General features: G+C 45.2%; 2 protein-coding genes across 2 annotated transcripts in view; one reads left to right on the forward strand and one right to left on the reverse strand.

The window, feature by feature from the left end:
- Nucleotides 1–1,357: 1,357 nt before the first annotated feature.
- Nucleotides 1,358–3,182, forward strand: LOC131267010 (uncharacterized). The gene has a single exon (XM_058269746.1). The coding sequence runs from the start codon at nucleotides 1,358–1,360 to the stop codon at nucleotides 2,660–2,662; it is 1,305 nt and encodes a 434-aa protein (XP_058125729.1). The 3' UTR covers nucleotides 2,663–3,182.
- A 176-nt stretch (nucleotides 3,183–3,358) lies between these two features.
- The window catches only part of LOC131260046 (uncharacterized), an 81,832-nt gene continuing 57,657 nt past the window's right edge, over nucleotides 3,359–27,533 (reverse strand). The window contains exons 14-25 of the mRNA XM_058261699.1: nucleotides 26,225–26,658; nucleotides 25,911–26,143; nucleotides 25,463–25,821; nucleotides 25,307–25,373; nucleotides 25,109–25,228; nucleotides 24,785–24,993; nucleotides 13,338–14,077; nucleotides 10,851–11,412; nucleotides 10,592–10,772; nucleotides 10,349–10,504; nucleotides 10,156–10,263; nucleotides 3,359–7,118 (exon numbers count right to left, since the gene is read on the reverse strand). Of these exons, the coding sequence (XP_058117682.1) occupies nucleotides 6,879–7,118; nucleotides 10,156–10,263; nucleotides 10,349–10,504; nucleotides 10,592–10,772; nucleotides 10,851–11,412; nucleotides 13,338–14,077; nucleotides 24,785–24,993; nucleotides 25,109–25,228; nucleotides 25,307–25,373; nucleotides 25,463–25,821; nucleotides 25,911–26,143; nucleotides 26,225–26,658 (3,409 nt within the window). The 3' untranslated portion in view covers nucleotides 3,359–6,878. The remainder of the gene's footprint in view (nucleotides 7,119–10,155; nucleotides 10,264–10,348; nucleotides 10,505–10,591; nucleotides 10,773–10,850; nucleotides 11,413–13,337; nucleotides 14,078–24,784; nucleotides 24,994–25,108; nucleotides 25,229–25,306; nucleotides 25,374–25,462; nucleotides 25,822–25,910; nucleotides 26,144–26,224; nucleotides 26,659–27,533) is intronic.

Here is a 27,533-nt window from a genome sequence, read left to right on the forward strand (position 1 = left end):
TGTGCATTTTTCGCGCATTCAAATGTGATTTATATTTTTTTATTTCGTTCGCTTTACCTTGAAATCACAAGAATACCATACTCGTCACATTTTACAGATTCATCTCAACAGCCTTAGTCATCGGCGGTCATCCTTGGAATAAGAAATCGGCTCATTCGAGCAAAGTGACTCTCGACTCTACTATGAGAATAGGCCGCTGTATATTTAAACTAATAGATATAAAGATAAGTACTTCTGTTGCAGTTATTGCGCCATAAAGTATGCAATCGATTTGAACGCTAATTTGACTGAGTTACGATAACGGTCACTGCAGGATGATAGCACGTACATATAAAAAAACAACGCGTGTATATAATCAAAAACGCTCCAAAATGAGCAGACTTTTTGTTCGCCTTGGGTTCTTTAAGGCCACAAATGAATTGCGCAGTTTGCAATCTTAAAATCTCACTAAAATCTCTTTTCATCCTAATAGCAGTTATATGTCTGCGCGATGGAAGGGCTTTTTAAAAAATAGTTTTTATTTGACCTTCTTGAGTTGAATTAAATTGATTTGATTTGAAGAACTGGCAGTGCTGCGTCTGCATATCCAGCGGTGCGCTGGCTGGCCGATCGGTGCTGGCTTGATCATTTTACCTCGTTATCCCACTTCTGTTCTGTAACCGACACTTGTGGTTACTTGGGTCATCAAAAGTTAGCTACATACAATGGGTTTCTCCCTGGTACTCAAGAAATTTGGATTCTATTCCCATTATCTTCATAAATAAGCATGTCTAACTTGTAGTAACTGGCGGCAAACTCTTTCGCGGGACCTGAACATTGAGTGATATCATAAAATAAATTAACTACACAAGCCGCCCCGTTCCGTACCGTGCGAAAGTGAATTCCCTTTCGGGGTTGGGGACCAAAACAATAAAGAAAACCATCCATCATAAACGAGCGTGCGCCCGACGAAAATTCGCATTAAAGCGCCATGCGAACATGCATGAAGATGATACATCAACGGACAATCAAAAACAGTTAGCAGCACTATCTAATCTAGAAGCTGATGGACAAATGTTTGCCCTGGGCCGGGAACTTGTGCGGTGACGCGTGCCTTCAATGTCAGGTCTCCGTGTCGAGAGCCGTGACTTGCCAGACATGTTAATATGGCAGCTGATTGCCCACAATGCAAATAGGCAGCTTCCAGTGGGCTGAGGGAAACGGGAACACGCTCCACGCCGGGTCGGGTATCAATAAAACTCGCTCGTTACCAGCCACGGGTTTCCAGTTTCCGTACCGTAGTCAAGCTGAACGGTAGATATTAGCGAAGTGTTTCCGATTGTGCCTTCTGAGTAGAGGGAGTTTGTGAGAACGAGCGATGCCCGCGTTGGACGACTCGGAGATTTCGGTGCCGCCGTACATCGGCGAGGAGTTGATCTTGCAGTCGATCACCGACGGTTTGCGGGTGAAGAATGTCCGGCTCGTCGAGTACAAGATCTCGCGTGCGGTATCCGCCGGGGACAACTACATGAGCGATGTGTACAGAATCGTAGTTCACTTCACGGGTGAGTGCGCCGCGACCGATCGGTCGATCACGGTGGCCCCGGATGGCACGACGAAAACCGTTTCGCTCGTGGTGAAAAGCCTTCCGAACACCGGCAAACGGGGCACGATCATCGAGGATCTGCAGACGTACGAGAAGGAGGTGGCCATGTTCCGGGACGTGGTGCCGAAGTTGTCGCAGATGGTGGAGGGGACGTTCTTTGCCGCTCGCTGCTACCACGCGACTAACGTCCCGGACCGGGTGATCGTGTTCGAGGACCTGAAGGCGCTCGGGTACGTGAACAGCAACCGGCAGGCCGGCTTCGACTTCCACCAGTGTGCCCTGGTGATGGAGAAGATTGGTCGGTTTCATGCCGCCTCGATGCGGCTTGCCGAGCAGGAGCCGGAGCTGATGCGCAAGCAGTTTCACTTCAACATGTTCAACCCGGACGGTGGGCAGGCAAACGACGACATCCATGCCGTCTTTGAGAAGGGGCTGGCAACGTTGATCGGGGTGGTGCGCAAAAACTGGGCCGGTTTCGATCCGTCGATTGTGGCCAAGCTGGAGCGGTTGGTGCCCGTTTACGTTGACCGCTTGCGCAAGTGTCTGGAGCAGGACGTGGAGACGGACGGTGGCTTCCGGGTGCTGAACCACGGGGATCTCTGGTCGAACAACATCATGATCCGCTACGATACGAACGAGCCGAACACCGTGCGGGACGTGGTGTTTGTCGATCTGCAAATTAGCTTCTACACCAGCCCGGGAATCGACTTGAACTACGTCCTCGCCAACTGCCCGAACTACGAGACAAGGACGCGGCTCGATGAACTGCTCGACGTGTACTACCGATCGTTCAGTGGGACGCTCCGGCAGCTCGAGTACCACACCGTGCCTACGATGGAGCAGGTTCGGCGCGAGATCCGCCGGATGGAGTTCTTCTCGCTGGTCTCCGTCGTTTCCATACTGCCGATCGTGCTGATGGACCACACGGACGAGGTCGTGGCCGACATGGAAAGTTTGCTCAGCGACGGCGCGGACGGGGAGAAGGCTCGCGAAATCCAGTACAACGGGGCCAACTATCAGCGCATCGTGCGCCCAATGTTGGTCGAGTTCAATCGCCGGGGGTTGTTGGATCTCTGAGGAGAAGGAAGAAGAACACTAAGCAAAGCGTGTAAATAACGAACAAGTGAAACAGGGGCTTGAATATCAGGTGCTATCGAAGCAACCCTGGCGATGAGCTGCTTTTTCCACTTACCTGTGATTTTACAGTACTTTTCCTTGCGCCTCGAATTCTCAGTCAATTTTCATCTTTTCCGCTAACATTTTCATGCATCTTACCACAAAACTATTATAATTAAATATCGAATACTATAAATTGAAGAATGGATAGCTTTCTGCTTTCAGGTAGAGTTACAACGAAACGAAAAGTCGATTTAAAGAAAATCATCGAAAAGGCGTTGCAATTACGCCGGAAGCGAAAATAAGTTGGAATTGAATTGTCGAAATGGATCACAAAACTGTCGAAAACGGGTTTAACAAATTAGTTTAGTTGGCGAAAGAAAATTGAATGAAAAAAGACGCTTGCACTGAAGTCATCAAAATAAATGACGTTGTATCACTTTAAATACGGTAATGCCAATTTCTCTCTATAGCGTGATTTAAAAAATGCGAAGGTTTAATAAAAAGATTCCACTTTTCTCCACAAGTTACTTATCTTGCTGCAACGATCCAATGTTCCAGGGCAAATGTTTTAAAGTTTTTTTTTCGGACATTGGAAGTATTTTGAAAGCAAACAACAAACATCGAATAACTACTAGTTGTATAATTCCAATGAATGTATTCATACGGGTTCTCTTTACAAACAGGAGATGCCTCTCCTTAGCATTGCATGAAAAATCGATCGCGCTTTGCTTTCCATTTTCATCCCCCCACTTTGTGTTCGCTTCGGAATGAGGGACTTCTGTTTGTGTCTCCTTCAACTTCACAAGTTTTTTTCTTTTCGCAAATTTTTCTAACACATCCAAAAACCGATTTTTGTTCAAAGGTGGGAAGCTAAATTCATTGCTTGACCCAAAAATTAAACGAAACGAAAACATTCAGAAGGGAGATAGATAATGCCAGTTTGTTTTTTTTTGTTAGAGCTTTACAATAGTTGTATATGCTAACAACAGGTTAATGGTTGTTTTTCAGCCGTTAGCATGTGTTAGCTATATTTCCTCCCTTTCTATCTCAATCGCCATGTTGTCCTGCAACAATGTAGTTCAGCAAAGTGTTAAAGTATCCGACGAGTATATAAGGACAATATTATGCCGCCTTTCCCCTGACCTGCTTCTCTCTGTGCTTTTGGTGGCGTTACAATTGTGTGTTTTGCTTTTAAATGCAAGGATCTATAATACAACACGTGCTTACTACTTGTTTGCTAGTTTTGCTTTTTTTTGATTGATTGATTGATCGATCGATTTATTCATTGGGATTGGATGATCTCTCTGCAGTCTAGTTTATATTGTTTAAGTCTATTTTATAATACTCTTGTATTTCAATTCCTCTTTCGCTACTCGCTTCAGATTGTTCTCCATACGGTTTTCCCATTCCAAGCCCAAATATTATTCCATGGCATGCTTGCGCTTACATAATGAAATTTGTAAAAGTCTGAAAACTTGTTTAATTTTATCGTTCGTCAACTTTGCCCTATATTGCCATAATTGTATAGCACTTCGTTCAGCATAAGGTTTATCAAATCAAACGATTGGAAGTTAAAAAAGCATTACATAAATATTGGTTATTTCATACGAATGGAATTCATTAACCACAGTTTTTATCTGATATAAATACAGTTTTACAGTACATGTTCTCAATACTTCATTTTTTGCCAAACTTTTTTTTATCGTTTCAATTCCATATTCGCTTCGAAGGGTGAGATTAGAAACTGCTGCTGTATCTGGTGGAACGAACAACGCCCACACACATTGCTTTAATACCAAACTTTTCTCCTTTTTATATCCCCCTCCTACGGGACCATCGATTTAAAGGAAACTAAGACAAATCGTTCCGATCATTGCCAATTCCGTCGCAATTTCCGTTCCCACTTCGTACGTAACGAAGTGTTTGCAAAATTGTGTGTTACTTTCAAAAATAAGGCATGCTCTCACTAGTAGGGTTGTGTGTGTGTGTGTATGTGTGTGTATGTGAATCTGCTCGTCACACTATATTTTAAATGCTAGAATTAAACGCTTCCCCTAACATGGTATCAACACATTTTGTTCGCTGCCGCCATTTGGGTACTGCTCACAGTTTGGTTTGCTTCTTTGCCCGAAATGGAGTTGAATCTTTCAAAATTGCAAACGTTAAATGCAATCACATGGGGAACGGTAAAGGAAAATCAATTCCCAAAAGCAGTAGGCGAGAAAGCAGCCAGAGCAGTAGGCCATGCGGGCAGCGTCCGTACAAATATCACAAGCACAAACCGTTGCTCACAGTGCAGCAGAGATGTCCAAATCGATTACAATAAGACTACGCCATCGCGGTTAGGTTACGTTACTACAAATATGTGCTACAAAATGGAAAATGTGTTGGTGTGTCGGTAGTGGTTGATTGTTCTACGTTTAGCACGTCCTCGCTTCCTCACATCCCACATGTTGTGGGCTTGCATTTCCTTTCCCGTTCCTGTGTTTATTTTTCTTCGCTTGACAAGAAGGACAAAACTTGAACATGGGTTGCTTTTTTAAATCACGCAAACAGTTTATCTTGTCAGTAGCATTTCGAAATAAAGCATAATTTCTATACAGTTTTTGAGTGCAGTTTAAGCTAACAAAATCATTTTCTTTGATTTACAAGGTAACAGGGCCAGTTTAGCCAGACAAGCTTTTTCTCCTCGTGCGTACAATATATAAAAGAAAGAACAAAAGAACTAGGTTATAAACAGAAGGAAAAACAATAAAAAGATTATTCATCACAATAAGTAAGGTAAGGGTTGTTTTAGTTCGTCTCGACTGTCCCCTTAGTATGATTGTAATTTTCTAAAAGGCGTGCATCGAGGCGTTTCGTTTTATTTACATCCTAAAAAGGCTTTTTCTTCAAAGCAGCGGACCGAGCTGAGCCGTGGCGGCTGCCCGAACAGAACCCAGAGGAAAAACAAAAAGCGAAAAGTTAAAAAAAAATATATATATAAATGTACTCACGGTACCAGAAAAGGTAAACAAGCGGAAAAGCTAAGAGACACCGGGCGGCATATATTTTCGACGTTTATTACTTTTTTTTGTTTTCGTTTTGTTGAGTTTCATACAGTGTTTTTTCATTGCAAACCCTCTGGCGGAAGATCCCGATACTCGAGCGGTTTTCGGCGTGTTTGCCAGGGTTATACGCTAGTAGCTTCGACGTTACATTAGCGGTAGTAATAATAATAAAAATAATAATAATAATACAATAATAATAATGTTACTATTAATTATGATTGTAATAAAATAATGCTTTCTTTTCTCATAACCAAACATGCGCGCCAGAGCCGGTCGCGTTTAGCTCCGCAACCGCGATGATAAGCAGACTTACAGACGAATAAATCAATTACAACAGTGCGCCGTATACTTTATACGTAAAGAAAGAAAAATGGAAACAGGATGTAGCGATGTGTGTGAAAAAGAAGGAACAAGAAGTACACATATTTAGATGATATTTTGTTTCCATTACTTTGCTGTTTTGTTAAGGGTTTTAGCGCAACAGTGACACACCGTTCACGAAAATGGAGTTGTTGTGCAGAGCGCGGTGGGAAAGGGAGCGTATGGGAGCGGAGAACGGGACTTTAAATTACAATAAAAACGAAAATTATCCCCAACATCATCATTCACTACCGGGGAGGTGTTTTTTCTATTCTGTGCTGTGTCGTCCGTGTTTGTTGTGCGACAATTTGCGTTGCCTTTCTAAACACAGGCACAGGAAGCACAAATAATTGAGGATAAAAGGTACACCGATCTATTTTCCTCTTTCGTATATTCAGCCTCGCCGCGTAACACTCGAAATTAATGAATAGCCCATATCTCGCCCGAGATCCGTGCGACGACAGGAAAATGGTTCTTCCAGTAAAGTTGAAAGTGGTGTAAGGAAACTGTGTCTCGCATTTTCCGAACCCAAAGGCTTTTTTAACTGCTTTGGCCCACACTTTTCGTTTTCCCAATTGCACTCCTTTTTTCGCTTTTTGTTTTTGTTATCCAACGGAGATAAGCCATTCGACACACGCTGGAGAGGCGTTGCTGCTTATGCTTCAACGAGCACTAGTAGGTTTGTGGTGGCGTCGATCCCGAGGTTAATGCTGCTGCTGTCGGTACTTCCATTGCGAACAAATTTAACAATCTCTCCTACCCCCTCAGTCCGTTGCGTTGGTCGGTGGTGCCGCCGTGGTTCCGCCACCAGCAGCGTTTCCGACGTCCTCCACCGTTGGGGATGGTGATGAAGGCGCAACTGGTGCCGTTACTGCCGTCTGCTGCTGCTGCTGCTGCTGATTAGTCGACCCGTCCGAACCGGCCGTCACGGTCGACGATGACGTCACTGGAAGCTGCGTCTGCTGATCATCACCATTCGTAGGCTGCTGTTCTTGGTTGGTTTCCTTAAATGAAAACGAATGAAAAATAATAATCAGAAATGCCCAGCAGAACAGTTAACAAGAGGTTAGGAAGGAGCAATGCATTTTGCCTCCATTTTTAAACGAAGGTAAACGGGTATTCCCCCATGGCGCAGCGGGGGGGCCTGCATTTTTAAACGGGGGTGCCCATGGCGCAGCGGTGGCGCGAGGAAACACCACACCACAGGTGTGGGATCGAATCTCGAGTCTGGCACCCTTCGGTATTACGAACGGCTGACCACCGATGTATAATATACCGTCTTTCGGTCACACAAACTCTCTTCGGAGAGAGGCCTTGTCCCACTAGGGGATGTCGTGCCACATAAAAAAAGGGTATTCCTGTATTTAAACTTGGAGGAATTGTTCAAATGGTTGATTTGGTTGAGCGTAACTTTTTTGCTCCTGTTTTTGCCAGCAGATTGTATAAAAAAACTAAAAATGGAGGTAAAATCATTTATAAACCGACCAACTCCACCGTGCACTCGGATCAAGTATTTGTACTAGATAAGATTTAAACGGTACGGACAGTGTACTCTTATCTACCAGATGCCCACGTTTTTACATTACGTCTGTGCAGTAGACGTAAACAACCAGAACAGTTCCCTGGCCTCAGGATGCTTTCTTTCAGGATGACTTTGGAAATTACAGTACTTTTTACACAGTTGCGAGACTTGACATACAGTGAGCCCAAAAAGTATTCGTCTAGACGAAAATTTCTTGAAAAACCCATATTTTAGAGCGTTGTAGGCTCAAAAAATGCGTTTAAACGGCCATGGTCGGTAGAGGATTAGTCAATTCGTATATATCAATCAAATTTGCTAGTAGAACTTAACAACACTGGTGGCCATGGCGCAATATTACAAAAAAAAGCATTTATGATGAACGCAAAAAGTATTCGTCTACTTCGGATTGTTGTCCTATTTTCGAGGCAACTAGCTTACTGTGTTAAGATTTAATATTTTTTTAGGGTATCCCTTTGCTTCAATAACAATTTTAAGTCTACGTGGCATGGAATTGGCCAAATTTGTCAAGACGGTAGGCGGTATTCGGTTCCATTCTGCTTGTAAGGCGCCTTTCAACTCATCCTTGTTAGAGATTGTCCGTTTTTGAAGGGAATCATCTAAAATCTTCCTTAGATGTTCTATCGGATTCATATCTGGACTCTGTGGGAAGCGAATGGAGTTGTTTTGGGACATTATAACGAAGCCCAAACTTGGTATTTACGGCTGTGTGCTTAGGCTCGTTATCTTGTTAGAATAGGAATCTTCCTTGAAATCCTAACTTCTCGGCGCTTTGTATACAACTGTCTTTCAAAATTTGAACGTAGGTTTTGTGATCCTTTATCCCATCAATGAAGTGCAGCTGCCTCACTCCTGCTGCACTAATGCACCTCCAAACCATGTCGGAACTTTCACCATATTTCACCGTTGAAATAAGATTCTTTGTTTGCATCTCAGTATTGCATTTTTTATGTGGTTAAAGCTCGTGGCCGACCTTTTCGTTGCTTATTTTCGAATGTTTTTGAGCCGTAGAATCGATAAATTACCGATTGAGCTTTAAAACAAGGTCTGGCCACAAGGTTTGCTATCTCGTTGGTAGACTTGCATACACTATGCAATCGTACGATTAGTTTTTCTCTTCAAAGGTTATCTCTGACGCCTTTTGACCTATGATGTGAACTAACTGGACATTCCGAATTAACACATTAAGCGCTACGTCCATTTGCACTGCTTTCCGTTAAGTCGTTAATTCGTCATAGACCATCGACGGTGAGTAGTGAGCTGTGCTTGCATGTTCAAACATTCCTTGGCGATATAGAACAATGCAAAAAAGTGATAAAACAAGGCCTTTTGTACATTTTTTGCTCATTTCCCGATGCCTCCTAAACAAAAATTTTCAATAACGCGAACTGACCATATTATTTTAAAAAACGAGATGCACTGTCGGCCCCAATAACCTGGTTTCCCTACAAAAAATACTCTGTCAGTTCCATGGGACTAAGAGAGCGCTCAACGTATTAATTCCAGACCGATGTATGCTAAATTTCATTCAAATTGAAATATCATGTCACTTTAGTGATCTGCCATCAATTAGATTCAGAGAGGCCCACAGGAAGGCGGTCAATTTCCAACTAGACGAATACTTTTTGCACTAGCAAAATTTCAATTTTTTAGTTTTAAATTTATTTTACTGTTAAGTTTTTCTATTTTTTTATTTTTATCAAACATCGATAGTGCCTTGGCCAGTACCACACTCAATCTGACCATTGGAATTTTTGTTGTGCGCCTACTAGGCTTATAAATCGGGTCTTTCAAATAAATATTCATCTAGACGAATACTTTTTGGGCTCACTGTACATTATGCAATCGTAGGATTAGTTTTTCTCTTCAAAGGTTGTCTCTGACGCTTTTCGACCTATGATGTTCCTATGATTCCGAATAAACACATTAGGCGCTACGGTCATTTTCATTGCTTTCCGTTAAGTCGTTAATTCGTCATAGACCATCGACGGTGAGTAGTGAGCAGTGCTTGCATGTTCAAACATTCCTAGGCGATATAGAACAATGCAAAAAAGTGGTAAAACAAAGCCTTTTGTTAATTTTTCAATAACGCCATATTACTTTAAGAAACGCGATGTACTGTCGGCCCCAATAACTTGGTTTCCCTACAAAAAAGGCTCTGTCAGTTCCATGGGACTGAGAGAGCGCTTATTCCAGATCGTGGTATGCTAGATTTCATTCAAATTGAAATTTCATTTCAGCAAATATCAAAAATCCCCGAAAAAACTAGCGAATTGGTCCAAGTAAATGAATACCAGTCCTTATGAGAAAGCACCCAAATTGTAATGCAAAAGATGCAGTCTTTTAATCACTTATAATTAAAGTTAAAATTTCTATTTTGAATTCTTAATAGTTGCTTCGTTATTGGAAAGCGAGAAATAATTCTCAAAAGTACATTTTGCAAGCTAGAGATACAGTAACCTCGCCAAACCCGTTCATTCGGAATTTATTACTCCACTCACCTGCGATTCTAAAACACGTTCCTGATGCATTGCATTCAGCAGCTCCCGTAAGTGTTGATTTTCCCTTCGCAGATGCTCTCGCTCGACATCCTTTTCACTAATTTTATGCTAAAATATATGGAAAAAACAAAAACAGGTAACAGAGCGGGTGGTTAGCAAGATCGAGGTTTAATTGAGTGCGTTGTCCACTAACCAAGAGTTGCGAAATCTGGGCGTTTAGGCCAGTGACGTAGCTCGCTATCAGATGGCACGGTACGGTCGGAGCGAGGGACGTAGCGTGGAGCAGCCGATTCTTGCCGCAAAGCTCAACCCCCATCGGTCCGGAGTATTTTTGGGTCATGGATGGACTCTGTGTGCGCGTGTGTGAGAGAGAGAGAAGAGCGGGGAAAATGGTAAATTTTCAATTGTTGTAAGAAAAGCGTCGAAGGATGCTTACCACTGTCGAGTCGTAGTTCTCGTTGATTTCTATATGGGACTCGGGCGATTTTGGAACACCTCCAATCACACCGTCGTCTAAGGTATCTACAGCGGTGGCGGCGGCGGCCGCAGCGGCGAGCTTGGAAGCTTCCGTAAGCTTGCGTGCCTTTTCGTTCTCTGCCATCAGCACGGCGGCGGCTCTATAAGGTGGACAGGTTACAGAGTGTGTCTCGTTAGTTTTAATTCTTCACAAACGCCCAAACGTTCCTAAACCCTACCTAACTTCATCGATTTCACAGTATCCATCCTCGTCCTCCGTAATGTTGACGGACTGATCCAACACGGCCACAGCGATCGGCGGTGGTGGCGGAGGCGGCTGGCCGGCAACCTGGGGAGCGGATGGGGGGGATGTGTTGTTTGACGCGGAAGGCACTGACTGACCGCCTATCGTCGGGCCGGTCGGCTCGATCGGGTCTTTGGCGCCGGTGGTAGTCGTCGACGGAATGTTCCTGCTGTTGCTGTTGCTGCTGCTGTTGCTGCTGCTGCCGGTGGTGCAGCGGCCACGGCGCACACTGCACTCATCACAGATCGAGGTGGAAACGGCACTGATCTGCTGGCTGTCCGTCACTTGCGTGTGCTCGTTCAGGATCTCCATCAGCGTTTGGCCGTAGGCGAACGCGGCCAGCACGATGTCGGTCGGTTCCTTTGGTGCTTCGGGCTGGGCGGCAATGTCCGCTATCGCCTGGAAGTGTTCGTCCGGCACTTTGAACATGTCGCACACGATGCGCTGCTTGCTGGCCAGCGTCTTCTGTATCAGCTGGTCGTATCGGCGCATTTGTTCTGATAGCGGGTGGGAAACATTGGATTAATAAATTATCTCCTGTTGTAGAACAATTCTTGTTATATATTTTGAACATTTTTTTATAATTTTCCATTTAGTTCAAGTTACAATATTATTATTGTGGTTACTATATTCCCTAATTTGATAATGACCCCGAGCAACGTTGAGAAAATAAGCACAGACGTCTGCCCAATTAAAACAACTGAGGATGAGAAATATAAATAACCAAAAAACTATTCCGGGACAGTCGGGAACTCTCGCGAAGAAGCCAAATAAACTCCCGCGAGAATGTCTGCCAGAGCTCGCGAGCAACAATAACAAACATTCCCCTTCGGTTCACTTCACCAAAAACTGTGAAATTTTGCATCAACCAACCGACCGTTGTGTTCCTGTGGGACTCTCTACTTCCCACGAAGGATGCACGCCGAGCTGACCAATATTCGGGTGGGTGAGATTGCTGATTGGTCAACTCACTTGCCATCCCGGATCGGATTGTTTACAGGATCGTCGACAAGTCATAAAGAAGTGAAAATAAATAGCGGTTCCGTTCGCTGCCAATAGCTTTGCCAAGTTCCGCTTCAAATACGGGGTTCGATACGAAACCAGGGACCACGGGGATCGTGTGTGTTTACGTTGCCAACTTGGCCACATTGAGGATGATGCAGTTTGCCTCCATCGCGAATGATCACATTCACGGGAACACTTGGGATATTTAATTGGTGAAATGATTCATCTAAAGCCCAATTCAATCGATGACAACTTTTACTCGATGCTAACTGTCCCCAAACGCTTCTGAACCTTACTCGGGGTCCACAATACAGCGCGACGTCACCTGACAGGAGCTGAACTCCATATAAAAAAAACCTTGCGCGATGTCCCGCGAATCGCGCTAGATTTTTTTTGCATGGAGTTCAGCGCCTGTCAGGCGACGTCGCGTTACGCGACGGTGCAGTCTGGAAAGCGTGTTACACTAGGTACTTTAAATGTGCGTAGTAGATGTGTGCCTTATGATTCTTTTGGCGAGATTTATGATTTACAAATTTCATTTAGACATTTAAGAACCTTTCAAAACATTGATGAATATTTCATGAAGCTTCAATGAATCTTCATGACGCTTTGATGGGTGACAAAAATGGGGGGAAGGGGTCCGCTAGTGTTGTGCTTAATGAATCTTTTGGCGAGATTCATCCATATTAATCTTTCACTTAAGATTAATTCAGATGGATACATTGAATCTTTAGGGATTCGATAATCAAATGTTTATGAATCTTTCGAAACCTTAATGCATCTCTCGTGGATCTCCACGATTCTTTCATTGGCGTGGATTATGAGACCAAAAAACAAAACCCATTTTTAGCTCATTACTGTTCATCAGTTGATATACCTGTGGGATTCATGAATCTGAATCTGATTTACATAAATCTAGGGTCTTCCCTTCCCATTTCAATGACTTTTTAATCTGACTTCATTAATCTGTTATGCTAAGATTCTCTCATCCAAAGATGCATGAATCTCTAAATCGAAGCAAAGAGTAATTCATATGCAAGAATCTAAATCTAAATTATCAAACTCTAGGTACGTAGTTAGGTTGAACTATTTTACGTGATCGAAAGCTAACGGCGCGAATCTAATTTCGACGAAAAGTGACCATCGTTAATCAATTTCAATTAGATCATCGCAATTCGAACCGAATACATTGTAACGACCGAAAGTTGGTATACTTTTCACCGTCTGGTACTCTGGTACTCTGCCGTGTCTTTGGATGTTGGTTTTGCAACGGCCAACGAAAACGGACGCTTCCTTGCTTGCGGACTTTCCAAGAATTTCCTCCGCGCATCATCATGCTAGTTCTGGAGCGAGCGCCTGGCAGGAGTGTTGTTGTTTATCCCATCCCGGGGGCACGAACTACCCGAATGAAACTCACCTGCCGGAGTTAGGATTGGTTCCGCGGTCAGCGTGGCGCTGACACTGACATGGATTTCGCTCGGGGCCACCAGCGAACACTGTTGCGTGATGGTGCGCGTATTGTTCGGACCTCGGCCACCGCTCGCCGCCCCCCGGCGTGGATAATGCTCGTCGTCTTCCGGCGCGTCGTCGTCGTCTTCGCCGTCGTCCGACGAGCGACCGTTACACTCCTGCGAACCGTGTCGCTGCGTCCGCTTGAACTTTTCCTTCTCCTCGTTCTCCAGGTTGTCCTCCGTTTCGTTGGCGTTCGCCCCTCCGGGACCGGTACCTGCGCCGGTCGAGTGGCGTCCCTTGCCGTGCGAATGATGATCTTCGTCGGCGGCAGCGCTCCGTCCGCCCGCTCCGGCACCATGCGTTGGTGTTCCTCCTCCACCTCCCGCTGCGCCACCCGTGCCATGGCCCACGTTCGACGAGTGCTGCTGCTGGTGGTGATGGTGGGGGGACTGCTGGTTCTGCTGCTGCTGCTGCTGGTGCGGATGATGGCCAACGACGGCACTGCTGCTAATGGCGCGGCACTGCGTGTCCTTGCGCTCGAGCGGCGTCGACGTCTGCTCGATCTTCTGCGTCTCGGTGACGGTTTCGAAGCTGTCCTTCGGTGGATGACCGGCACCACCGCCACTGCTGTCGTCGCCGTATTCGTGCGTTCCTTTGGTACGTGCTTTGTAGGCATCGGCGGCATCGGAGATGTGTTTAAACCATCTGCAACGGAAAACGTATGGAAAGAAGGGAAACGTTAGTTATTACAAACAATTTTAAGCCCTCCTCATATCTTCGGTATTGACGCTTCCCCACACAATTGGCACACCTGGACACTAGAGAAGGCCGCCGGATCGGTTCTCCACCGAGGCTGCTCCTTCGCTTGGCGTGATGTTTGGCGGCGGAACCGGCTCCGTCTTCAAACCTCAGCTCGGGCATACAGTGCGCCACCTCAGCGGCGATACTTTTGCGTCGCAATCGACCCGTGACGGTCGGGACGGTTAAGTTCATCATTTTTTTTTTCTTTTTTATTCAAGCCGCACTACAACTGACCGGTGACAAATCCGTAAAACTCTTTACATTTTACCACTACTAGCCGCGGGGATGAGTTAACGCTCCTATGTAATTGTGCCCCGTTGCACGTAAATTGGTAGTTTGTATTCGCTCCCCAAACGTAACGTTAATCTTTTCCTGGGACATTGGACGAACAGGTGGTTAATTTTTTATAATGATTATAGGGTATATCGCGGTTATCACTTTTTTATGGGCCTTAAATAATGTTGTCGCTTCGCTTAATAGTTTACAATTAAAGACCCTCCGAACGGCCTCTTTAATTTGACAAATATTCTCAGCCAACCGAACGGCGGCCGCCGACGAATCTGCCGATTATTACTGGCAAATTGGAATTTCCATTCCAACGCACCGACGACGACGCGAACCGGGAGGGGCAAGAGATTGTGTAAGTCAACAAAAAAGCGTTAGGTAAGTGTGGCCTTCATGCGAAAAGCTCATCCTCTTTTGTCTCTCCCGTCCATCTACTTGACTTCCTTTCCACTGATTCCCCCCCCACTGGCAACGTGTGTAGAACGGTTCTCTCCGCAGGACCGGAAGATTTACATTGTTATCAGGGAATCAGCGGCCGTGCGGTCATTGCGCAACATGGGGAAGGCATGCGGTATGCTGCCTTCGGACGTAATAAGTGCGGCTTTTGTGGAGCAATGTGTTGCGGTTACGCCTATCTGCGGCAAAGGAAAGTTCGCAAACTAATTGGAACTAAGCGGAATGGTGATTCACCAAGCCTTATGGAGTTTTTAGACCGGCTTGGAGTGTGTTTGAATCCTTGAATCCTCAATCCGATAATTAGATTGGATTTTCTAGTTTGTGCATTGTTTAGGCTTAAGTATCGCTTTTACCTTTTTCCTTTTTATTATTCGATACGTAATATGTGAGCTATATATGATTTAAGAGTCCTAAATAATAACTGTCAGAAAAGAGTAATACATTTAATGTTTTGTTTTCACGCAGGTCACATTCTTTTGCTAAACAGACCGTATAAGTTATTTTTATTACCTCCACATTTTGCCTGATAAAAAAAAGCCGGCGTAACTTAATCGCTCTCTATCGGTTTAAGGGGGCTTTTAGGAAACCGCCAAAGAACGCATTCTGGTGGAAAAATGATTGTTTTATTGCTGCGACGATGGCGCACAGGCTTTGCAAACAAACAAAACTGAAACGAAACACGATCTATACCGATCCGCTCAAGCGCTCGTGATCAACTGGCGTGAAGGGAAGGACGACACAACGAACGGCGGCGGTTTGCGTACTGTTTGGTTTAGTTTTTTGTTTAAGTGGTAACTGATAAGTGCACGAGTGACATTAAACGTCGCGGATTTTTGAGACCTTCTTCAGCCTCCTCCTATAAAATGTAAATAAAACCACTATAGCCTTTAGGGAAGCGCCTATCAACTGGCGACCGGGAAACAAACGGAGAGAATCTCGGAATAAAACACTGGGGGCTAGACATTTTATTGTGAAATAAACCAATTTTGTTTACAATGCAAATGACATGCCGATGCTGGTTGCCGGAGGAAATAAAAAGAATATTTGCTTGATTAACCTTCCATTAGCGGTCAGTGGGCAGTTGTTTATTTTTTAGCTTAGCCTTGGTATATAGCCAAGGTTTTTTTCTGATCAGTTCGACCGATTATATTCATGTCCACCACGTGTTCCGGTGTTCCGTGGAAATCACGATTCCCACACACACATGGTAGAAGTAACTAGCAGACCTTTTCTTTCAACCGCAACCGCAAATGAAAGTGAAATTAAAAACAATGCTAATCAAACTGGCAACCAAACAGTCCCAGGGCCAGCTGGGAGGTATCGATCCTGAAGTTCAGCCATTCGAGCAGATCGAAAAACCGCAGAAACTTTCACAGTCGGTTTGGTCCAGGTCAAAGTGTGTGCCAGCAGCAGGGCCCGCTTTCAGATCCGTCGGGTGGATCAAATTTCCATATCTCGTGTACGGAATTCCGCTACCTTAACTTGCCTCGGTTTGTACTAACATTGATTGTTTCTACCGAAGGAAATATGATCGAATGGGTGGATGGGATGTCGGTGTTCGACATGCCAATCAAATTGTGTTCAATGAATCTCCACGCATTCGCCGACCGCGCCGTGTCAGCACAATTAGCTTCGAGGGGAAGTGGATTGTTGTGTGCAGTGTAAGAATGTACATGCAAATTATGACCTAAAGAACGAAAATCGCAGTTCATCAGCCTCGTGAACAGAGAAATAATAGTAAAAAGTATTGAGTAAAAGTATTGTGTAGTAAAGGTACATCGTGCTGTGAAGACCCTGCCGTCGACATCAAAACCGATCGGCCTAGAGAGGACGTTTGTTTGTAATTGAATGTTTATCGCATTGGGACATAGGGCTGGCTAGTTTTTTTGTTTTCCTCCAAGGAAATAATTGACCAACCCAGCCAGCCAGCCAGCCAGCCAGCCAGCCAGCCAGCGAGCCAACCATCCAGTATGGCTCATGTTACACGACGACAGGCGATGTCAACATCGACATTGAACAACCGCCAGCCGACCCAGGCCACCATCACACGAGACAGGTGACTGTTGAAATGTCAATTACCATATTGTCATTTTGCTACAATTGTGCCAAAGGGCGGCTAGGGCAGGGCGGGGCAGGGCAGGGTGTGCTTGTGTGTGTGTGTGCTTGTGCAGCGCGATGATATCGCGTATCAACGGGCAATTTGCGTTTGGCCTATTCAACTTTCAATCATCCTTTTCCCCTCCACCGCCGGAGGGAGTGTTCCGGAGGAGCAAGACGTCGGATCTCGGTGGAGTGTGCAGAGGAGGGAGAGTATGCCGGGAAATGTGCCTTCCATTTCCAATCGTATAATCTTAATTGTGTGTTTTTAATCCGACCGGCATTGGGACATTCGTTAGCTCAATTTAATATCGCGTCGTCGACGGCCTTCCTTCAACGGAACAACAACACAGGCACCTTGTTGTGTAGCACCATACAGAGTGTCATATGGGTTTTCATAGACCAGGGCCAGGTTTGCAAGCTCCTTTTCAGAACATTTAATGCGCGCCAGCCATTGCACTGAGAGTAATTTAAACGTTGTGTCAATGTTTAAAGTGACACATGTTTGAACAATTACCTCTACCTCTCCCTCCCTCTCGCAACCTGAACCAAAGGCACCGAAGGGCGTTTGATACCGGCCCGTAAACAAGTCCCAGGCAAATGGCTCGATTGAAGTGGGTGTCTAATATCTCACCATCAGGAATGGCAGGATGCTGCTGGGAAGCAACGAGCTCAGCATTCCAGCACTTTTCTGTTTTTAATGGAACTCGGATTTGTTTAGTGAAGCGGAAGCAAATTTCATGCGGCATGCGATAAAGTTTTTCCACCCCGACTTCAGGTGCGTTGTTGCAGCATCATATCATGCTTTATTTGCTGAATAATTAAGTATCCCCATAATGCATTACTTCCGAGTGGGAAGGTGTGTTTTGCAGCTTGTGTTTGGCATGGAAAAAGAGCAAAGTACTTTAATTATTCATTTTACCGGTTGTGATGGAGTTTCATATGCACATGAAAATGGATAGCATTGAAATGATTGTTGTTTTGTAGAAAGGAACAAAAATCAGGGCTTTTAGGACCAGCTTCGAAACATTCGGATCAAAGCGAAATTTTGAGACATTCCTATAAATTATCCAACGAAGGAAAATGTAAAAATATTACTTTTCTACGTTTAAACAATTTAAGCGGGTGGAAATGATAAAACAAAAATGTGCCACGAAATAAAATATTGACAATCAATCGTGAAGTACGGTCTCTTTCCATTGATTGTAAATTTTGCTGGCAATTGATTTTGTCTTTTGTAAAGTTATACGTTTAACAAAAATTTCCTTCTAAAATGTGTTTTCTTTTCCTAACTAAAGGCCGGTTGAATTTCCACTATATTTTGGGTTACTACCAGTTATGAGTTTGTAAAACGCGTTCTGTTAGTTCTATTTGCAACTCGATTGATTATGGAAGGAAATGGCATGTAAACTAAAACCTTAAATTGTTTCGAGTACAGCATCAACCTGTTTCCAGAATATGAGAGCTGGAGAGAATTTTGAAGCAAATTGCCCAGTAAAGTTCCTCCTTTAATAAGGGTATTAGAACGGAATCAATCGGTTGAAAATAATGTGAATTTTCAGAGGCTGAAAGCATCCGTTCGAAATTGAATGATTCCAAACACTATGGATATGACAACCATTTTCTGAGAGGCTATGAGAGATAATCTTAAGCAATTTGCAGCAAAATTATTACGCAGATACGAATCGGTTCTATCTATGAGGTTAGAATAGATTTAGATCAGAAAACAAGAAAATTTGACCAATTTACAGGAACAAGAAAAAGACTCTGCACGACATAGTACGCTCGTTTGCCTTATATCACTCCACCCATTATTTCGTCTCCAATAAATCCTCCTAATTGAGGCAGTTCAATCATCCACGTTAGCGCGCTCCTATTTATTCACGCGCTAATTTTCCGACATTTTCCCCCCATCGACATCGGACGGCCTACTGGCCTACAATGTCGGCGACTGATACTACCACCACAGCCGCAGCAGAGCTCTAGAATAAATGACCCGGCCAATTTGTCCATCGCACGGCGGTGCGCCAACGCACGGTGGGTGTGTTTGTGTGCGTTTTGTTTGGAGTTTGGAGCAATTATAGCAACCTTCAAAACTTCGCGCACCGTCCCACACAAAACGCCCTACGGAGCAGAACATCACGATCTTCTCCTCCTCCGAAGTATTCGCTCCGCTTTTTCCATCTCGAGAAAAAAAAACAAGAACAAACCCAACCACCCACCCACGGGCAGGGGGAGGGGCATGAACACGGTTGTTGGTGGGATGGATCCGATCGGTGGATGAAGATCAGATGGTTTTATTTTGCCCCCCTTGTTTTAGGGTTTCGTGCCGCCTGATGAGCCTCACACACTCGAGACAACGGAAGGAAACGACGAAACGCTGGATGTGAAAGGATGTGTAAACAAACATCGGGCGGTCATCGCGCGAGCGGAAGAGGTGGAAAAACAAACCCCCCCCCCCCCCCCCCCCCCCCCACGGATGTCGTTGTTTCGTGAGACCATCACAAATTCGACAGATTTGAAACATGTTACCGCCAACAGCACACGACAGACGAACCGTGGTGCCGTGCGTGCGTACGCGTCACGAAGACATCAACTAGATGGATTAGATTCAAACTGGGTTAGTTGTGCACGAGGGAGCAAATACACTCGGTTGCTTTGACCACTGCCATTTTTTTTGTTTTCGTTTCAGAACCTTCGCTTTTTTACAAGATGAAGGTGGAACGGTTTATGGGTTTGTTTTTCTAAATTCTACACGACACTGAATTTTGTTAACTCGGGTACATATTAACACAAGAATTCACGATATGGCTTTGCAGCAGGAGTTCCAGAAAAACTGCGTACACACTGTAATTTTCCGGCAAGACAGCTTTTCCTCGCGCGCGCTTTTCCCGGTGACACGAACCCAAAAAAAAAGGGAAAACACACACCTCGTCCGAAGGATGCGTCCGGCTTTCTCACGCTCTCGGGGAAAACTGAGCCGGTTCGAGTGCGAAACAGAGTCTTATAAGGTACCCTCCTCCACGCAGCTTGCTTTTCCCTTCCTCCCTCCCTGACCGTCGAACCGGGGGGTTGGTGTGGTTTCGCTCTTCCGAGACCGTCAACGGCTGTGAGCTCACCGTGTTGACACGGTCTAAGGGCGACACGGACGGGTGGATGCACGGACTGGACCTGGCACACGGCAGGGCCCGTCGTCACCCGTCACCCGAACCTTGGGCAAATTTTATCTCATTTTACTTGCCCTTCTCTCTCACTCTCCATCGCTCGGCCGTACTAGCCCTCAGTCTCTGCCACTTCCTCTCTCTCTCTCTCTATGTTTGCCGCGTGCGTCTTCGAACAACCGGAGCTATGGCTAATCGGATGGAGCTGTCGAACGATGGTTTACAACTTCCAAACCGTGGGGCCGGTGGCGCACATGTTGGAATTTAATTGAGTTGAAATATTATACAACGCCACGGGCATGGGGCGACGTCGGGGGGGGATCGGGGGCGATAAGCTCATTGGAAAAGTTTATCAAAGCCGTAACAACAACCGAGCCCTAAGCAAAAACAACCTAAATGACTGTTCTGTTCGGTAATTATTCTGCAACATTATTCTCTTTGACTTTGTGTTTTTTCCGTAGAGAAATTCTACCGAAGAAAAAAACTTCCTTCAAATGATGGGACAAATTCAACACTGGATCCCGCCTCTGCCAACCATCGTTCCTCTCGCCAGGGCCTTTGGGGTGCACGAATGAAAAACAAGACTAAACATAAAACCTTTTAGTACCAGATGTCTGCTTGGGAAAATATATATATATATTTGCCCACATCCCGGACGAGGAGCACGTTTTCGGTCAAACTTTTCAAGTGTAGCACCCCTTCCAAAAAGGGTCCAAATAACCGGTGATCCTTTTACGTCGTTACGGTTACCTACGAATCGGCCAGCCGAAAAACCCAACCAGCAACGCACGCCTACACACGCAGGCGCGCACACGCAAGTGTTGAAGGCAGGAACCCGCGTGCCCCGGATGCGTAAACTTTTCCGGCGTTCTTGTTATGATAATTCCCTCGCTTTCGTTCGATTTCCGATTTTCCGGTTGTGCGACTTCTCCTATGAATCGATTTCCTCTGAAGCACACGCGAGAAACGGACGTCCGTGGGGAGAGGAGAAAGAAACGGGAGTCAGAGATTCTCGTTTTCTTTAAATCCACACAAGCAGGGAAGCGGCAGAGACGTGCTCAAGTTCTACCTAAAACGCATCATCAACGTTCGCGCTCACGCGCGCGTTTGCTATTTGGTGTGCAATTTATTTTGACTAGCCAAAAGCTGGCGGCGGTTGGGTGTGGGAGGGAAGACTTTTGAATTTTACGAAGGGTGTTGAGGAAGTTTTCCTGCCGTCAAAAAAGTATCCACCAACACGTAGCGTTTGAAGGAAAATGTCTCACGGTAATCCGAAATATTTGTGGTTAGTCATTGTGCCTCGTTCACATTCATCTGAGCAGACGATTAGCTTCTCGTAGAATTTACTTTATTGATATGTTACTATCCGTCGTCAACTGAACGCACCTAAGGTGGCACATTTTTTAGTCTAATTTTCAAGCAAACCATTTTCCCGTTCTCATTTTCGTCGCGGCTGTGAATCTGGCTTCGAAACGTGCCGCATAAAATGGACCATTTGTGCCATGGACCACAAACACACACACAGGCGAAATGAAAGGGAGTTGTGCCAAACGAGAGCGAAATCAGGACACAACAATCTTCGGCTCGGTGAAGAAGCAAAAGGAAAAGCTGTCCGCCGCACGGATGTGAGAGGTCATATGGGGTGTTGTTGTGTACTTGACCTGTTCCCGGAGCTGCCGCCTCCGGAGTGTTGTGGAATACGCTTAACCCGACATGGATGGATAAACGGTTCGGAGGGCCCAACCAACGAGAGACACCACCACCACCTCCCCTTCTAACCGGCGGCGGCGGCGGCGGCTGCTTAACGTCATTCACACTTCGCGGCGACTCCGATTTTCTTCAGGGCCACCGCCGCCGCTGCTGCCGTGGACGAGATCGACCGATTAACGTGCAGTGCGTTGTGTGCGGACTGGAAAACTGGCTTTTCTTTTCCACCCCCTTCATAGAGCCATAGGCACAAAGATCTACGCAGTAGACGCAACATCATACGCACTCGGCCAAGACGATTCGCACAAACGGGGGTCTATAAAATAATTCTTAACGAGAATCTGACTGACAACAAACGTGAGAGTGCTACTATTGGTTGCTTTGTGGAAGGCAATTAAAAATGTTTTTTTTCTTCTGTTGATTAAAGGAAAACCTGTAACGAAGAAAAGTGAAGCTATATTGCGTCTGTAGAATGTTGGTCCATTTGGAAAATGTTGGCCGCTCCATGCAATATGTTTGCAATGGAATTTAGGTGAGACCTTTTTTCTTCCTTACAGAACCTTCTCCAACGCTGAGCCCAGAAGTTATGAGATGGAGACAGCATTATCTCGTGAAAAATGGCTTCCCTGTGGGTTCGTGTCTCGCTCCCCTCCCCCCAACCCCATATTTCTTTACCTGTTCATATCTGGTGAAAGCTGCCAGCCCCAGGGGAAACCGGGACAATCACAAATGTAATGAGTTTACCGAAATAAAAATCTCGTTCGCGAAAGGATACGGGACAATCTCCCAGAAAGGCAGCCTGTGACCTAGTGGGCGTGTGGTGAAACGGTTGCCTCGTTTACGTTTGCTCTGCCTTTGGTTTGTTTGCTAATAATTTCTTCTAGTGCCCCCCGTACATATCTGGTGGCGATACTGGTGGCCAGATGTACCAGATGGGTTCACCATGCATGCAGCGCGTTTTCATGTGCCTGTTACTTTTATTTGCCGATCCGTTCTTGGAAGGCAGAATCAGTAGCACATATGCGTGGGGCAAAAGCAAAATGATGTCACAAAAACCACATGTTATCAGTTGGGAAAGTTGTAAGAAAAACTTTGCAATTGTTTTATTGTTGTTTTCCTAATAAAGATTCTTTTGCCAAAGTTGTAACCGAGTGGAAAAGTTCCGATAAAATCCTTTTTATAAAAATTCAATATGAAACGAAAGGAGGTAAACATAAACATGCAGTTGAAGGCGTCGAATGTATCAGAATTGATTTTATTAAAAGCTTGCCCCTTGATTGCGCAAATAAATCGTCCCAACATCGTTAGCAGCAAGCAGGTGGGCCCAACGTTTTTCACCTATTAATTTAAATTACGACGTTTTATGTAAATACATTCCACTCTCGGTTGATGGAAAACGATTCAGTTTTCTTTTATTACCACCGGTACACGGACGGGATTAAACGAGTTCCCGCTTACTCCGAGAGCCAGTCATGTTCACTGTCACATGTAAGCAATGGAAACGAAAAAAAAGAAGCAATCCTACATCACGACGACGACAACGACGGTGATGATCGCGATGAAACAATAACCAGTTGCTAATAGCCGCTGACAACATACTCTTATGCGCGCACGTGTCGCCCCATCCTGGCTCATCTCACGGGTTGGGAGGAGCATTCGCGGGGGACAACGCAAACCAGTTTTTCCTCCACAGGCTCTCGACGAACATTGAAAGGAGAAAGCGACGGCGCAGGGTCGATTGATTTCAACTACATCTTCGGCAAGGTTGCTTGCAGTACCATTTGCACCTCCTCATCGCCTCCTCTTTTGTAAACATTACTTTCTATCACGTTAAGTTTCAATTTAAAATCAAACATAAAACATTTAACCTCACACCCGAATAGTTGCTCAATTTTACCAATGTTCGAAATATGGTTCGATGAGTAACGGCATTTCGTTGAAAGGTTTGTTTTTCGCATGTTTGCCCATTTTCAAAATGATTTTTCTTTTATGGTAAAAAAAAGGACAATTCATGCTAAAAATATCCTTTCCCCCCACCGACACGTCGACGTTGCCAGATGAATCATCATGTCTCCAAAAACTCGTGGGTTGGCTTGGTTTTTTTCGAACATGAAAATTGGTTACTAAATTTAGCACAAGTGTGACGAAGTGCGACGACGACAAATGCCCATTACTTGCGTGTTTAGAATGAGTGTATTCGATGGACTGTAAAATCAAAGGCAGCACACGCCAACCTGCTTACATTGTAACGAGTGGGTTAGCAAAACATGAAAGTGTTACACGGATCGATAACGTCCGATTGCGGGGGCATAGATATTTTTGTTGGGTTACCAAATTTGCAATGAAAATTCATATTCACAGCCGTTGAACGCAAAGAACCTTTTGATAAACTTGTTGTCAGTACTGGCTTTTTATGATGCAAATTAAGGTGAACCGCGACTCGTTTTCAAAATGACCCGAAAGGTGTAGCTTCGAGAGCTTGAACACGCGTTTATTGACGTTGAGATAACAGAAGATACTAGAGAGGTATATATTTAAATTGCTTATCTTCTCCACAACATACGGCTTCTACCAAGGTTCGGACGCTTCTTTTGAAATGCAAATTTGGTTTCTAACGGAACCGCTTCTCATTCACAACTAGTCAGCTGTAATACTCTTTTGAAAATCGTTTAAAATACATATGTATTGGGGAACGATTTTTCTCCCGAACGCCTGATTATATGCAACTCAAAGACTCAAGGAAAATTTTCGACGCATTCAAGATAGTTTCCATGCCAACCAGGATTTATGGTGCCGTTTGTTTAGCTTGCGCCGGGGCACACACTAAAATATTTAATGTGCGGCTGGCTCTAGCGGTGCGAAGTTTATGATTATCGTAAAAAAAAATGGCGCAAAGTTTACTCACGTTTTACACTCGGTGCTGCTCGGTGCGGTCAGTTCCAGCATCTGCGAGACGTTGGTGTTGATCAGGAAGAACGTGTTCTTATCGACAGCACTCTGTCGCACCAGGATGAGATTGATTTTGGTGATGGGATTGAAACGGCCTTCGGCGTACTTGCTTTCGCTGCCGCCGAGACCGGGACTAGAGTGATACTTGAGAAGATATTTGTCGTCCTGGAGGAAAGTAGAACCGAAAACAAAGATGTACAACAGGGTGAGACATTATTGAGGGTGGTGATGGTTTCTTCAACGAAAGTTTGTAGGAAAACAGAAGGATTGTCGAACGAACCTGCTTCTGTAGCAGCACCATAATATCTTCAAACAGCAGTCCGTGCAGTTGTACACCTGGATTCTTTTTCATCGTTAAAGGCCCATCATGGATTAGCTTACGTACGGTTAGATCAATATTCTGTAAAGGAATGATAATTTCACCATTAGAAAAGCCTACCAACGACAAGTACAACAAGTGGAGTTATGTTAAACTCACCCTAAATTCACTAGAAGCATCCTTATCCAGTCCGCTCTTGTCGAGTTTGCGTTGGATTGTTAATAACCTTGAATGGAAACAAATAGAATACGATTGTAGTAACGATCACTCTCTTCCATAATCTCGCTTTACAGCGTAACGTAGAATGAAACCTACTTATGCATATCTTCCTCCGTCCGTACCGCCTGGTTGACGTGATCCAGGATCCGTTTGGCGGACACGAGCGACTTCCGGATGGCGTGAGCTTCGCTCTCGTTCTTCGGAGAACTGCGTACGGTGAAGTTGTACAGGTTGTCGAACAGCAGCGGGTATTTGGTCAGTCGCTGCAGTGCCGTCGGTAGAAGGTCCTTCAGCTGCAACCGGCGGCACGCTTTGTGAGATTCCGCTTTGATCAGTATCCGCTGCAGATGCTCGTCCTTTTTCCGGCGCTCCTTCAGTGCCTCCAGGGCGATCTGTTGGCGAGCGCAGAAGTGTGCCGCGTGCTCCTTCAGCTCCTCACCCGTTTGTCCATCGAACTGTCGGGACGATAAGCGTGTGTGTGTGTGAAAGGAGGGGTTTTAGTTACGGAACGATGCCGCATTAGTCAACCATCATCTAAACTTACCATACTCAGGAGTAAGTCGCCAATCTCACGTACGACGTTTGCGTGCTCGCTGCGCCGCTGCTTGAGCTTGAACTCGAACGCGGTGTGGAGATCTTTCAGGTGAATCAGCGAGTGCGGGAAGAGCAGGTGCATCAGATCGTGCGGTAGGGCACCGTATTCCTGGAGCGGCCGCATGAAGATGCCCTCCAGTAGCCTCAGCGTGCGGACGTGATTGCGTTCAGTTTGGTAAATTTCTAGACATTGGAGTAAAAAAGAAGAATGTTTTAACCGAACAAGCTCAAAGCGCTAACTGCGTTCGTTTCAGTGTAACGTACCATTGATCACCTCTTGGCGCTTCTTCTCTAGGTCGCTGATGGAGGAAAGTATCTCGGGTGGTATGTTCGAGCTCCAGTCCGCTTCCGGTTCCACCGTGCCCTCGTCCTCGCTGTCGATCCACTCGCGCGCCGTCGGTACGTTCGACCCGACGACCCCGTGCAACAGTGCGCCCGTGCCACCGCTAATGGTAGACCCACTCGCAGGCAGGACGCCACCTGGGGAGTGCGTTGGGTTTACGCCGACACCGCCCACGCCTCCGACACCACTGGCGGCTCCTGCTGGACCAGCCGAGGAGACCGCAGTCGCGGCACCGGGACCTCCGCCGACCGCCTCCAGCGAGGTGGACCGGCTGTCCAGGGCCAATGGAAGACTAGATGTGGAACTGCTGGAGTAGTTGTTGTTGGCCAGCGAGGAGGCCTCATTTTGTTCATCGCTGGAAGAGGAGAGGGAAGATAATCAATAAGGGCATATGGCAATGCTTTCTCGTGAAAAATACTAATCAGATCACAAATTCGTTAACCGGTTGAACGCATACTAAGTATAGGGTGGAGCGTGACAAATTCTTGCAGTAAATTTAAGAAAATTTGGTACAAGAAACAATTAACCAGCAAGTAGAAAACGTGATGATATCGAAGCAAAATGGCAATCGGTTAATCAGTGTATTTTTTTTCGTGCCGGAACAAGTATAAGAGTTTGGTTTGTCGGTGAAAGTGTCGGAAAGATCAGTTCGTTCTATGGTTATATGGATAGAGCAACCTTTAACAAGTTGAATGTACCGTTGAAAAAGAATAGGTGACTAGGGCACTGGTTAGCCATCGCTAAACTACGATGAATTGCGATAGGCTATTCTTGAACATGATCAGCGAATTACCAAATTGAAGGCCGGTTTATTTTGCATTTTATAGATGCAGGTAACGTATAAACAACCAAAACAGTCTCAATCTGTTCAAAACAATCTGAAAATTGTCTAATGACGTATAAAGATACCCAATCGAAGTTATCGATAAATTTAACGGTACTCTAATGAAGTTTAATGACCAGTTTTCAAAGTTAAAGGGTGCGGTTAGGTTTGCCGTATTCATAAAACAACTTGAAAACTGTTCATTCCTAAATACTGATACGCAAACGAGAGAAATAATTTTCCTTAATTTAATGCAAAAAATCGTCATGCTCAAAAACCCCTAAAAAAAGTAACTGGCAGCGTCAAATCGATTAAAACGACCCATCATATGTTGACGATACTAAACAGAATGTTCCATCAACTACGTAAACGAACGGGAAAGCAACACTCCCCCGTCAGCTGATCTT

Source organism: Anopheles coustani, chromosome 3 (genome assembly GCF_943734705.1).
Source record: "Anopheles coustani chromosome 3, idAnoCousDA_361_x.2, whole genome shotgun sequence".
In the NCBI taxonomy this organism is placed as follows: Eukaryota; Metazoa; Arthropoda; class Insecta; order Diptera; family Culicidae; genus Anopheles; species Anopheles coustani.

What these genes read in the sequence shown, in the direction of transcription:
- LOC131267010 (XM_058269746.1), top strand. Translation starts at nt 1,358, where the DNA reads ATGCCCGCGTTGGACGACTCGGAGATTTCGGTGCCGCCGTACATCGGC.